General features: G+C 38.2%; 1 protein-coding gene across 3 annotated transcripts; it reads right to left on the bottom strand.

Annotated features, from left to right (window-relative positions):
• Positions 1-5,761: 5,761 nt before the first annotated feature.
• Positions 5,762-12,998, bottom strand: LOC104233164 (uncharacterized). Of its 3 annotated transcripts, XR_712536.2 has the most exons (10): positions 12,681-12,998; positions 12,345-12,422; positions 10,140-10,817; positions 9,874-9,976; positions 7,968-8,068; positions 7,702-7,876; positions 6,929-7,099; positions 6,700-6,803; positions 6,182-6,426; positions 5,762-6,099 (listed from the first exon to the last, which is right to left on the bottom strand). XR_712536.2 is itself a non-coding variant. In XM_009786505.2 (9 exons), the coding sequence occupies exons 1-9, from the start codon at positions 12,939-12,941 to the stop codon at positions 6,364-6,366; spliced, it is 1,734 nt and encodes a 577-aa protein (XP_009784807.1). In that variant the 5' UTR covers positions 12,942-12,998; the 3' UTR covers positions 5,762-6,363. The 3 variants fall into 3 exon arrangements, 2 of the variants coding, with proteins under 2 accessions (XP_009784807.1, XP_009784808.1); XM_009786505.2 differs by having other exon boundaries at positions 5,762-6,426; XM_009786506.2 differs by having other exon boundaries at positions 5,762-6,426; positions 6,700-6,800.
• Between the last annotated feature and the right edge of the window lie 306 nt (positions 12,999-13,304).

The raw sequence follows: 13,304 nt of genomic DNA, 5'->3' as shown, positions 1-13,304 counted from the left end.
CACGAACCCCTTGAGATGTTTGTAGGCATTTGGATTCGCAGCACCCGTGAAATACCCATGTTGCTCAAGTAAGGTCAACATCACGTTGGTTATTTGAAAATTGCCCGCCCAGATTTGGGGTGGGATAATAGCACTCGCATAGCCCTGGTTCGGAAGTACTCTGGGAGCCACTCTTGGAGGTGGCGGAGGAGGGTCTGGAATATCACCATTTGGATTAGTATTGGCATTCCGGCCTCTACGTTGTCCTTGAGGTACAAAAGGCACCTCATCTTCGCCGGCATCATCTACCTCCTCCCCCACAATCACGTTTCCAAGAGGGTCATTAGTGTTGTTCACAGCCATTATGGTACATGAGTAGTGACACAAATAAGTAAGTAACAAAGAAGGAAAGAAGAACAATACACAAAACTAACTAAATAGATAGCCAAAACCGTTAGCTCCCCGGCAACGACGCCAAAAATGATTACGGCCCACTCTACACTACTAATTATGTAGCGAGAGAGGGTCGGAGCAGCTTTTACCCGATTTTGGGTCGGGATCGATATCCACAGATAGCTAGAATTGGAGTGGAGTATCTATCTAGCTTAGGATTGCGTATATGTTCCAAATTACACTTCTCATCATTTTTGGGGTTTTCTTTATAATTCTACTTTTAACAAACTACAAATTGTAAATTAAGCTAAGAGTTAAATACTACGGGTTGTTCAAATAGTTTAAAGGGCACTAGGGTAGTGACATCCGCCTAGGTGGTCAATTGACGGGTACTTGAGTCTAAGACACAATTGACATGATTGGGAAATATGATATAACAGTTGCACTACTTTACCCACTCTACACCTCTCGGTGGTTCAAGTGATTTTGTCCAATTGACTTTCTCAAGACCAACTGGGTATGCAAATTTGCATAAGCAACTTAGGGTTCAAGTCGGGTATTACTCTCTCGAGGTTTAACCCTTTAATTTGGGGCTATCAATCTCTTGAGTAAGCCCCAATTCTTTGTTGGATCAATTTCAGAGACTTAGGTTCTCTTTCTCAAGAAGAGCCCTAGTCAACTAAACATAAACTAGTGTTTGCAATCACTAATTCAGCAATTAACCACGAAATTGACCCAAATATCAAACACCCATAATCAATTTAGCCCTAAAATATAATACTCATCAATTACCCACACTAGGGTTGAGCCACAACCTTAGCTATGGGATCTAGCTACTCATATTCAAAGAAGAAAAACAAGAAATAGATGAAGATAAACACATATTAAATTAATTGCTAAGCTAAATACAAAGATTCAATGATGAAATGTAGTTAAAGTTGCCCAAAATGACTGAGAAAAGTCAACCCACGAGCGCAACTATGCTATTATAATATCTGATAACCTAAAAATGGAAAAAGGATCTATTTATACTAAGCTGAAAAATTTGGACAAAAATGCCCTTGCAGGGTTAGCGCGGACCGCACAGAATGGACTGCGGCCGCGGTGACTTCTAGTGCGGTCCGCACAAAATGGACTGCGGACCGCATTGGCTTGAAAACTCCAAACTGCAACTTCTCTGAATCTTGGCTCTGCGGACCGCACAGAATGGTAGCGCGGCAGCATGGACTCCAGCGCGGACCGCACTAAATCTAGTGCGGCCGCATTGCCTTTTAGCCTGAATATCTACTCTCTGAACCTCCTAGTGCGGACCGCACAAAGTGGTGTGCAGCTGCACTGGACCTATTTTGCTTGAGCTTGTCTTGTCTTTGGTACTTGTGCAAGTTTCACTCCTTTTGAGCTGATCTTTTACATCTTGTCACTTTATTGATCAAACCTGCAATCAAGCACAACTTATGAGCCTTTTGGGACTATTTTGTATGAGTTTCTAATCAAAGCATGAGCAAGAAGGAGTATAAAATGCGTCAAAATCCCTAGTTATAAGACTCATCATCCTTCATCCTAAAGAGCTCATACTCGGTGGTTAGCATGTCAATCTTCAACTGCTTGACTTGAGTTGTCCCTTCGTTACTATTTGGAGAGCTTCCCAGATCTCCTTAGCAGATTGACAAGCTGAAATCCTGTTGTATTCATCTGGTCCAATACCACATACGAGAAGCTCTTTTACTTGAAAGCTCTTCTCTACAGCCTTGCGGTTAGCATCGTCGTACTCATTTCTTGTTTTGGGGACTATCACTGCTGGTTCACCAATGGTCTTTGTAGGAACAAATGGACCATCACAGATAACATCCCAGAGCTCTGAATCTTCAACCATGAAAAAATCATGCATCCTTGTCTTCCACCATCCGTAGTGCTGGCCGTTGAATCTTGGTGGTCCGTAGGTAGGTTGACCTTCTTCAAAGTTTGATGGAGCAGCCATGAGGATCCTTTATAGGTCTTAGCCTGATAAAAAAACCTGTTATGATACCAATTGATAGAAACTAAGGGTCCACCAAACTATATACAGATTCTCTATTAGTTCCCACAGAACGCATACACACAGCAGTAAGTAAATGACACAATAGAGTTTTATGTGGAAAACTCCCAGCTCACGAGATTAAAAGCCACGACCTACCCTTGTTGGATTTCAACTTCATTACTGAGCAAACTTTAGATTACAACCTATCGTAACCTAGGATTTAACCTCTTAATCCCTCATTAACTTGTAATAACTGTATCACAAACCCCTTTGTATAACTCTATTATAAAACTTACAACTTGACTAACTCTAGTCAAGACACAAACACAAGGTTTATGGTTTTACAAAAGGTTTTCTACACAATGCTTCTGACTAAGCTAAGTAGGAATTACAAGTAAATTACTTTAACAAAGGTGAAACACAACTAAGGACATATAATGACTCAATACAGGAAACTTATCCTTCATTATGTCGTTATTTGTCCTTGATTCCCTTGAAAGTCACTTGCCAGATTGACACAGACTTCAGAGAATGCTTGATGAATTCTGGGATATGTAAGTATAATGTTTTTCCTTTGCTTCATGTTAATATTACATAAGTGACATCATTTGAATGATGCAAGCATATTTGGTAAAAGGGCATTCCCCATAAAGTGACTGTTGCACTGTTGCGTGTGTGTAGAGAAACAGTTGCAGTGACTTTACAGCTGTGAGGGTTGATTGGTACAGTCAGCAGGGGAACTAATGTCCATCTGTTCCCTCTATGGCTCTATTGTTTCTTTGACTTTGAAATGTTGAATCATGTCCTCGACTTGAGACTTGTTGTTCTTGAGTACTTGAGGATGCAGAACAGGTTTCTCATCTGGTTCTCAAAAGTAAGTTTGTTAGATTATCAAAATATAACAAGATGCATAACCTATCACTCTAGAATTAGCCTCCAAACCAATCAAATCTAACCAAATATATTTCAAATAATTCAAAACAGGTTTTACAAACTACCCACGAGTGAAAAAGATTCTATCCTTAATGATTTGAAAAAAGCCAACAAAAGACACCCTGGGCCCGCTTGGTCAAAACCCGATGTTCGGACCAAAATGCAATTATCCATTCACCCCCGATCCCGGTTATGTTATTAGTTTCGAAATCTAACCTCAATTTGAGGTCTAAATCTCAATTTTTCAAAATCCCCAATTTCTACCTAAATCCCTAATTTATATCATGAAAACGCATAGATTAAAGGTTAAAAATCAACGGGTGCTTATGAAAATGTAAGAAAATAAGTTAAAATCTATTAATCTATGAAGTGGGGATGAAAAATCTCTTCCAATCGCCTCAAGGATGAACTCAAACTTGAAAATAGTGAAAATGAAGAGAAATCTCGATTTTTGAAATTTTAAATCAATGGGCGTCACGTGTTCTTCGTGTTCGCGAAGCACCTGATGCGATCGCGAAGCACAACGGCCCAAATAGCCTTCACGTTCGCGATGGTGTCACCCACCTGGCCTTCGCATTCGTGAGCCTAGGCTCGCGTTCGCGTAGATTATACCCAGCCTGCCTCCCAGACCCATTAACCCATCGCGTTCACGAGGGAAAGGTCGCGTTTGCGAAGGGTAAGCCCTCTACTGCTACGTGTTTGCGACCGCTTCCCTGGGTTCGCATAGAAGAATTCCACCCCCGGTTCAACTTCCCCTTCGCGATCGCGAAGCACAAGACACCAGATATCAACAACTAGCTGAACGAGCAATTTTTTCCTAGTTCAAATGGTGCATAATCTATCATAAACTCATCCCAGCCCTTCGGGCTCCAAAGCAAACTTGCACACAAGTGTAATAACATTATACGAATTCGTTCGCGTGATCAAAACACTAAAATAACACTTAAAACTACGAATCGGACATCAAAATGCATGAAATTTTCAAAGAAACTCAAGAAGTTTAAAATTCACAACCTGAATCCTATCAAATCAACTCCGTTTTGCACTAAATTTAGCAGGCAAGTCTTAAATAGTAAAATGAACTTATTCCAAGTCCCGAAACCAAAATAACCCGATAACCATAAAGTCAACTTACGGTCAAACCTAGGAAATCTTTAAACCTTCAAAATACTAGTTTTCGACAAATCAAGTCAAATCAAATTAAGGACTTCCAAATTCGATTCCGGGCTTATGCCCAAGTCCAAATCACGATACGAACCCACTGGGATCGTCAAAATACCGATCCAAGATTGTTTACACAAAATATTGACTGTAGTCAACTCAAGTCATTTTTAAAGTTAAAAATCATTTTTTTCTTCAAATTTTCATATAAAATCTTTGAAAAAAGACAAGGACTGCGCATGCAAATCGAGAAACGCTAAACGGAGTTAATTGAGGTTTCGAAACACGAAAATTAGGGCTAGAACTCAAAACGACCTATCGGATCGTCACATTAGGTAATTGATAGTTTCTCCTATTCTATCTAGTAGCATTAGTAGCACTTATGCACCTTATATTCTTAAATCTAAATCATGTCATGTTGTTCAGTTCGTTTCAGTTATTGTATTTCCTTGACTGCTTATTCTTTTCTTTCTCCTTTTTTTCTCTCTTCCTTTTCTTTCTTTTTCTTCTTCTTCTTCCTCTTTCTCATCTTTTTTGAGAGGGTCTATTGGAAACGATCCATCTACCTTCATTAAATAGAGGTAAAGTCTACTTACACACTACCCTTCCTAAATCCACTTGTGAGAATATACCGGATGTGTTGTTATATATAGGGACTTTTCCTATGAGTTCAATAAAATATTTATACTCCATCAAATACTAAAAGTAATTTACTCAATACTTGGTGTTTTAGAATCGTTATTTTATTCTTAGAACGGTGTTGATAATTCTTTCCAAATATTATACAAACTATTTGACCTAGCGCCAAGTCTGCGGCTCTTGTAGATTTTGAGAATCAAATTGATCACATTACATCAAGGTTGCAAAATCTTTCTGGGTAACCTGATATGTCCAATTTTTGAAATGTAAGAAGGTACAGTTTGCTCTCCGTTTTCAAGTAACTTTTAGGTTTTGAAATTGTCTTGATCTTCTAAAGATGAGATAATATCATTTCTTTATCTGACCTTTAAAACTAATCAAACGATAAGCCGTACAGATAAGAACAGGTGTTGTACGTTTTGTGCACATGGTAAAAAAAAGGTCCAAATATACTCAGATGTGCCTTCACCGTTAGCCTTCATCAACAATTGTTTAGGGATGTATTTGAACATCCCTAAACAATTGTTTAGCCTTCATCAACAATTGTTTAGGTTATCAATGAACATATATAAGCAAATCCAAATTGACTCAGAGCATTGTTGGCCCTTTTCTGTTGAGAGTGCAACTTTTATCGAAAAAGATCTTTACGGATTCGACTATTTGGTCCAATACCTTGTTTGTCTTAAGAAATTCATTGAATGTATAAATTATTAACTTAAAACCTAGTAAACTTAAAAGATTTAGAAGAACTCACTTCAAATCTTGGCCTCGTCTCTAACTAGATATGGGAAAACAAATAAACCAAATAATAGATGGAAAATAAGTGGAATGTAGATAAAGGATAAAAGAAAGAAGCCTGTAAAAACTCCGATCAGAAGCAACCAGAAACAAGGATATTACAAGGTTGATGTAAACCACATTTGTCAAATTCCTTCCTGTGCATGAGCTCTCCCCAGGTTCCACGCATCACACGTCCCCTAAAAAAAACAGAGAAGGTTCATAATTACAATTAAGATTTCACCTCGCAAATAGAGGGAATACAATAATGGACCCTCTCACCGATGTGGCACATTGCAATGAAGAGGTCAGCAAATCATGTAGTATAGCCAAATCTCACTTGTTTATAGCATCATTCGGATATGAGTAGTGATGATAAACGAGCACGAGATGAGTAACAAACATGCTGGCTGATGACATGAAGCTCAGCATCCAAAGAATGATTGTGAATACATATACATCTACTAGCTGGTCCCATCATATCGGCTTAAAAATTGGACTACGCAGGGATACAATTGTTCTGTGGCCTGCAGTATCAGGACCCGAATATTATATTACTAAAGGGGGTAATCAAAACACCACATCCCTGAGAGTTGTGAGCATGTGTGGAAACTCCAATAGAGTAGTATTCCCTATCTAAACTTGTATTTAGGACTCTAAATACACTAGTACTAGAAAAGAAGGTACAAGAAAACATGAAATGTGAATCCTACACAAATTAAGACATTCTCCTTCTCCTCTATCTTTATTACCATTTTTCTCTATATTCAAAAGAGGCTAAAAATTCTTATCAGACATACCATGTGTCCTCCCACCAAGTCATAATGAGCATAATGTGGCCCATCAGCATCCCCAAACACTTTGTAGGTCACCAAGTTCTCAGGAATAAGCTTCACCGTTTCTGCTTGAATCGTGATTTATAGGAAGAAATCTTAGAAAGTTCTAAACGTCATACAGAGGATTTGCATGGAAGTACCAAAAAACAACAACAACAACAACAACAACAGGAAGTACCAAAAAACATAGTACCATATACAGCTTCCGGTGGGCAAATCTGGTCTAGATCTCCAGCAAGAGCCAAGACAGGCACACTACTTTTGTGAAGGTGATCCTTGTAGTAAATTTTACCACTTCTATCACGGAGCCCTTGCTCCTGAAAAGCTGTAGCCAACTGCAAAAGAAGTTTAGCAGGAATATTGCCTGCAGGAAGATCTATCAGCAAATTTGTAGGAAAAGATTTGTATGGAACCCCTAATCAACACATGTTGATAGGAAGAAATGGCCCTGAATTCACACAAAAACTTCTGTTGGAAGATCATCAAAGCTCCCAAATCTCTACAAATTATAAACAGGACAAGTTGTCCAGTAATTTCTTGAAAACATTATCACAAACCTAATTATCATCTATTAAACAGAACTGCACGAGCATCAAACACATTATAATTCATGAAGAGACAAGTCATAGCTCATCAATAGAAGCCTAAATAAATATTTGATATGTGCAACAGATTGACAAAGAGAGGATTTGTTTTGGGTGACAATGGATTACTAGGATAGTTCATTACTGATGCAGCAATGGTCTGACAAACACTAGCAACACGAACTGCGAGCCTCATAGAGTACCACTAGAATGATCCTCTAGATCATGTATGTCTTTTCTCTATTGCCCCAAAACTCTTGTTCAAAAGATATCAAGCAGATTCTCTATACCAATAAACAAGAAGACCTAAAAATAAAAATTCATGCAAATTTGATATGAATTAAAGCACAAAAGCTGTTTTTATAGTTATGCCAATACTTACAAAAGCTGTTCTGCACAAGCTTTTTCAGCGAGTCTGGATGCATCATGTTTGTGGCAGATATCATTTCATTAAGCCAAGCCAAGACATAAGGAGCGCGAGATGAAAGAGGATAAGAAGCAGCCAGTAATGTCCGTAGAGGAATGACAGGAACGTTGAGAACCTGAGCAGGATCAGCCTGTAGCAAGATAAACAGCTCTAAGACTACTCAGACCGGAAGACAGCAAATGAAGCTAAAGAAGTGTTGAGACATATAATTTCCAGCTTACAAGGGGTAGAAGCAGTTTGAGTGCGGACTTAGATGATGTGTAATCAAGAGATGAAGCTAAAGTAACAACAGCAGCTAATCCCGGCTCTCTCCCTTCCAAACCTTCATTCATAAAGTGAGAGAAAAAAGGAAGAAAATGAACTACGTATCTAGTTTTACCCTGATAAATTCAGAAAACTTAAATGAAAGATCCATTGACAAAAAGCCCATTAATATGTATTAAAAATGCAGCTCCCTACATCCCTGTAAAGAAGGAATACGCGAAACTTAAATAAGAAAGTGTTCGAATTCATAGGGAAGCTGCGAAACCAAATGAAAACTAAAAAGGTAAACCAGAAACAGGACTTATCATAAAAGAAAATGCATCAGTGACTTAAACTTCCCATATATTCCATTTCTTCATGGTATTCAATTAACAGAGATCTCATGATATTAAGAATTTAATTGAGAATTTTTTATGGTCTAAAGACATTTCTTCGAATTGCTCTCACTAACACTCGTTACATTGAACGAGATAGGTAGAATCAGTCTTGCAATAGGAAGTTTGGGGACTAAAATGTAGAATATGAAAATTGGCACAATTTTGACAGGATAACTTGTCACATGATACTATTCTGAAGCACCAGCTTTATCACAGCCGTGACTTAATTAAAGGAAAATATACCTTATGTTGCCAAATCTCCCTAGTTGGCTAATCCATATAAAACAACAAACTAATGAAAGGGATTTTACATCTGAGAACAGAACCAAGTTCCATAGAATACACATCATCCAAGCTATTCTAACTGCAATACATGGAGAGATGATGATAGCCTTCCACATAGCCTACAATTTTGACAATCTCAAGAGCTGGTTAATTGCCAGCTCAAATTTCTCATGAATGTGAATGATCCCAGCGTTCTCCGTGTCTAGGAAGAATAATACCCTTAAGTGGTTCTTACAACCACGACTGAAGCACTCTCTTAGTAGAAACTTCTTACCTTATGTATAAGTTCCAGTTTAAGAACTCATTTAGATTTAGTCAACAAGTAGCTGCATCAGTATTTGGAAATAGAGAAATATAGATGGCATCCCATTGATGGTCAATAATGAAATGAAGAGAATGCCCCAAGGTTAACTCGCGGTGGCAAAAAAGATACAAATGGTTTCAGTAAATTATTACGGGGAATGAGAGTGGTCCCGAGAGTAAACCTTATTAGACACAAAGAACATTCAGTCACTACAAGAGCGCAGGTATACCACTATACACCAATGTCCAGAGAGAATTATCAACCACACCAGATTATCCTTATTTTAGTTGTGTCTATCAATTTGCTGACACAGAAGAAAGACCTAATAACCTATTAACTAGATCTAATATAGCACAGAGAAAACTTTAAATTATACCAGGAAAGGCAAATAGGCATTCATTTTTGTCGCGCTCTTTTGGAAGCTTAAATAATAACATCAAGCCCATTAACATTACCAGCTATGAATTTGGAAGTACAAGAGCATCTAATGAGTGCACCACAGTTTTGATTTAGCCAACAATAAAACAGATCAAACGCCATCAACAAAAATAGATATCCCAACCAAGGGATTCTTTGAGCCTATTGGAGCATTCCCCAACTATTATTAAACAAGCATGGTCACCGGACGGTAATGCCATTAGGGATACATGCTTGCAACAGTGATATGATGGGGGACGGGAACTGAAGAACCAAAGTAACATGTCTACACGAAGCACCTAGATATCAAGAAGCTGGATAGTAAATATAGTTTATTTTTCCAATTTCAAACTCCAACATGTTCTCCTTGCCACGGGTACAAGACACATGAATGATAATGTAGTTATTTGCTTAAAGTGCTCATTCTACCATATCACCAGCCTAACAGCCAGAGCTCTATAAAATTAGATCTCATCTTACCACACCATGATAGCCTGGCATACAGTAATATTCCTCCCATAGAATGTCCAATTGCGAGTAGTTTATCATCCTTTGGTCTAGTTTGGACCTTTATATATTCCATCTAAAATGAAAAAAATATAAAAATTATCAATCACTCGTCAGTATATAAGAGAAGATTAAGATAAAATGACGAGATCTATAAGTTTCAAAATTCAAATTCAGATAGTGTGATTTCAAGGAGATTAAGCTTTTACAGCCCTTAACATGGAAAAGTATCACCTCACCGCAGCAGGGACATCCTCTTCCAGGTAATGATCGAAGTCCCAATCATACTTGAGGATTAAGCCAAGCTGTTCCTGAAAAGCTCCTATTCTAGTTGTTAGACGCTCTTGCAGATCAAATAATGGGGATGAAACAGAACGTTGACCTTCTTCAAAGATATTTACTAGCTTTTTGCTCAGCTCCCCGGCTTGGCTAGTGAGGACAGCTGATTTCTCCCTCGTCTCCAGCAAACTTAACAATTTCTTCCTTATTGCGTTAACCCGTTTGTAAAGAAAAGAATCCTCTAATTTTGATATTTGATGAACAAGTCTAGCAGAGACAATCTTCGACTGACTTCCACTGACAAAGCCAGAGACTCTCTCTGATAAGCACATAAAAGCTTGTGTAAGTTTGGTCACCACTCGTGACTCATCCCATACTGTTGAAACCACAGTGGGCTCTTCTTTGACCAAGGCTGCATCATGCTTTTCTGAGGCGCCCTGGATATCTGTGGACTGCTGTGATGCAGAAAGACCTCTATCATTAGCATTATCAGTGACAGCTTCCATCTCATTAGATGCTGTGTGCGCAGACTTCTCAATAATTTTGGAATCTGATTCCTGCACGCTCAACCCAGTCCCACGAACTTCAAGAATCCAAGTATCAAATCCTTGATTACACATGTAGCGAGCAAATGATGACTGCAAAATCACAATAAACAAACAAATAAATAAATAAACAAATAAAGACATGATTTAATTTCTTAAGAACAGATTCAAGAATTATTGAATAGGACATCTGTGGTGCAACTACATAATCTATATCTCAAAGGTATTTGCAAGATCCAACGATACCCTCTAGAACTCAAACACCAATCAGAAGCTAGGTGCACTAACTTGCACCAGTGGAAAGTTAGTGAGAAGCCTTTCGGAGATAGATAAGATGCCTGAAAGTGATATTATTAAAAATAATGAAATACTCCAACTGAAATTATGGCACGTTGTTTACTATAAACATCAAATAGTTAGCACATAACATGCATCAAAGTCGCATGCTTCAGAAGTGTCAGCTCAAGCAAACAGAAACATTTGGCGTAAGGACATGCTAACAGGACATAGTTAGCAGTGACGTGCATCAAAATTGAGATACCATAAATAACAACAACAACAACAACCCAGTATAATCCCGCAAGTGGGGTCTGGGAAGGGTAATATGTACGCAGACCTTACCCCTACCCCGAAGGGTAGAGAGGCTGTTTCTAGGAGACCCTCGGCTCAAAAAAAAAAAAAAGCATTCAGCAGGAACCATCATTCTGAGATCAAGAAACTTGCATAGAAAAACAATTTATCCGTAGCAGCACATGAATTACTGAATGGAGCAGATTTCAATTAAAGGTAAAAGGAACGTCAACTTTTTGGGGTGAAAAAACTAAACATGATAGTTTTTTTCCTTTAACCAAGACTTTCCTTTAACCATGATTTTACAATGATTTTATGCAATTTTGAAATACGTAAGTTATCCAAATTCCAATAAAAATTGGCTGTGAACGTGATGACCCTCAGTATTTATACCAATATCTTTCCGGCAGAGAGAGTTAGTGTTGCCAGAAATGTACGAAAAATGGGACCAAGTAGTCCCAGATGGAAAAGCCCTTCATAGCTCTACAGTTTAAGGAAACTACATTAGATACTGTGTTTACTAGTTGAATGACCATTCCCTAGAAGTCAGCTAGAAATTCAAAAAGGAGATCACAGTGCAAGCAGTGTGTGCAATATATAATTACTAGGATATTGACTAGGATATTGGAAGAAGCGGACCCAGGATTTGTACGTTATGGGTTCCGGATGTCACTGATCGAACCCACTAATCACTTGAGTTAGTGGGCTCGAAATGTAATATTTGTACATATGTAGTAGATTTCTTAACACATATATAGGGTCTGAGCCAAAGCTACGAGGTTTGGTTGAACTCGGTAGCTCTAATGGTAATGGCAAATCTAATCAGAACACGGAAACCTCCATAAATTGTCTCATATCCCCATGAGTAAACGCTATTTCACTTATAATGAGTGATGATATGTACACACACGCTGTCTTTATGGCCTGTAGAACATTACTAGCAATGAATTACCGCTCAAGATTTTCCAGTTCATTTACAAATTAATGAAACGCAAGCAAAGATTAGAGCATTAATCACTAACAAATATACATAGTTAGTGAATTAGCTACCTCAGGCGAAAGATCATATCCAATGGCATTAGTCCCTACGCCAGACAACAGCAGAAGCGGATGATTTCTCCTTGGAGCCTGTAATTGTCATTAAAATTAATTCGTACAAATTCTTCAACGGAAAATGCATGCAGTAAAGCTATATAATTAAGCTCCATAATTTACCAAAATAGGCATATGTTTATTGGATTTAACTTAATACACACAAACATAAAGTATTCTTAAATTATCAGATATTACTTACCTTATTTGATTTTAGTGCACATTTTATCTGTAATTTTGATAATAGAAAAAAATTACACTTATAACCGTGAGTAGATTGCAAATGATATGAACCTGGGGAGGAGGAAGGTAGCGCCAGAGAGCAAGTCTCCAATCAGAAGCATTAAGGGAGACGTAGTGGAGCTCGTCGGCGGTGCATATTGGTGGCTTATTCGACACCTTATTATTATGAGCGCTGCTGCTTCTGTTTTCTGTTGCAGTGGAGAAAGCTCTCATCACTCCCACACAACATGCCAGATGATAAGAAATGTGGCAGTGGCGGAAGGCAGAGGCAATTTGTATCGCCGATCGGCCAATATTGCATTGAATCACCATAACCACTTTCAATGGAAGATCAAATTGTGGTTGCTTTTCCGCTCTTTATTTTACTTTGGGAACGAACAGAACAACTATGCGTGACTAGCGAAATATTTGTGTTAATAATTAATTCAAGTTGGAGAGCGGTGGCTGTGGAAATATTGTGACACGTATGTCATGCACCGCCTTATTCTTAACTCCTTCGCGTTCAAATTTCTCTCTTGGTTCAGTTTGTCACCTTGTCCCAAAATTCTTAACTTCTCGGCGTTCAAAATTCTTTCATTCAAATTTCTCTCTTGGTTCAGTTTGTTAAAACATTTATTTGTCTGACGGTATTTTTATACGACAATTGATAGATAATCCGAAATTTTTATCTATCTA

This window comes from Nicotiana sylvestris, chromosome 9 (genome assembly GCF_000393655.2).
Source record: "Nicotiana sylvestris chromosome 9, ASM39365v2, whole genome shotgun sequence".
Taxonomy (NCBI): Eukaryota; Viridiplantae; Streptophyta; class Magnoliopsida; order Solanales; family Solanaceae; genus Nicotiana; species Nicotiana sylvestris.
This window is presented reverse-complemented; position numbering and strand designations above follow the sequence as displayed.

Coding starts and splice junctions, on each gene's coding strand:
- LOC104233164 (XM_009786505.2), bottom strand. CDS start 12,941: ATGGTGATTCAATGCAATATTGGCCGATCGGCGATACAAATTGCCTCT. Junction 12,423..12,680: donor GCTACCTTCCTCCTCCCCAG/GTTCATATCATT, acceptor TGACAATTACAG/GCTCCAAGGAGAAATCATCC. Junction 8,069..9,873: donor TGCCAGGCTATCATGGTGTG/GTAAGATGAGAT, acceptor TTATGAATGAAG/GTTTGGAAGGGAGAGAGCCG.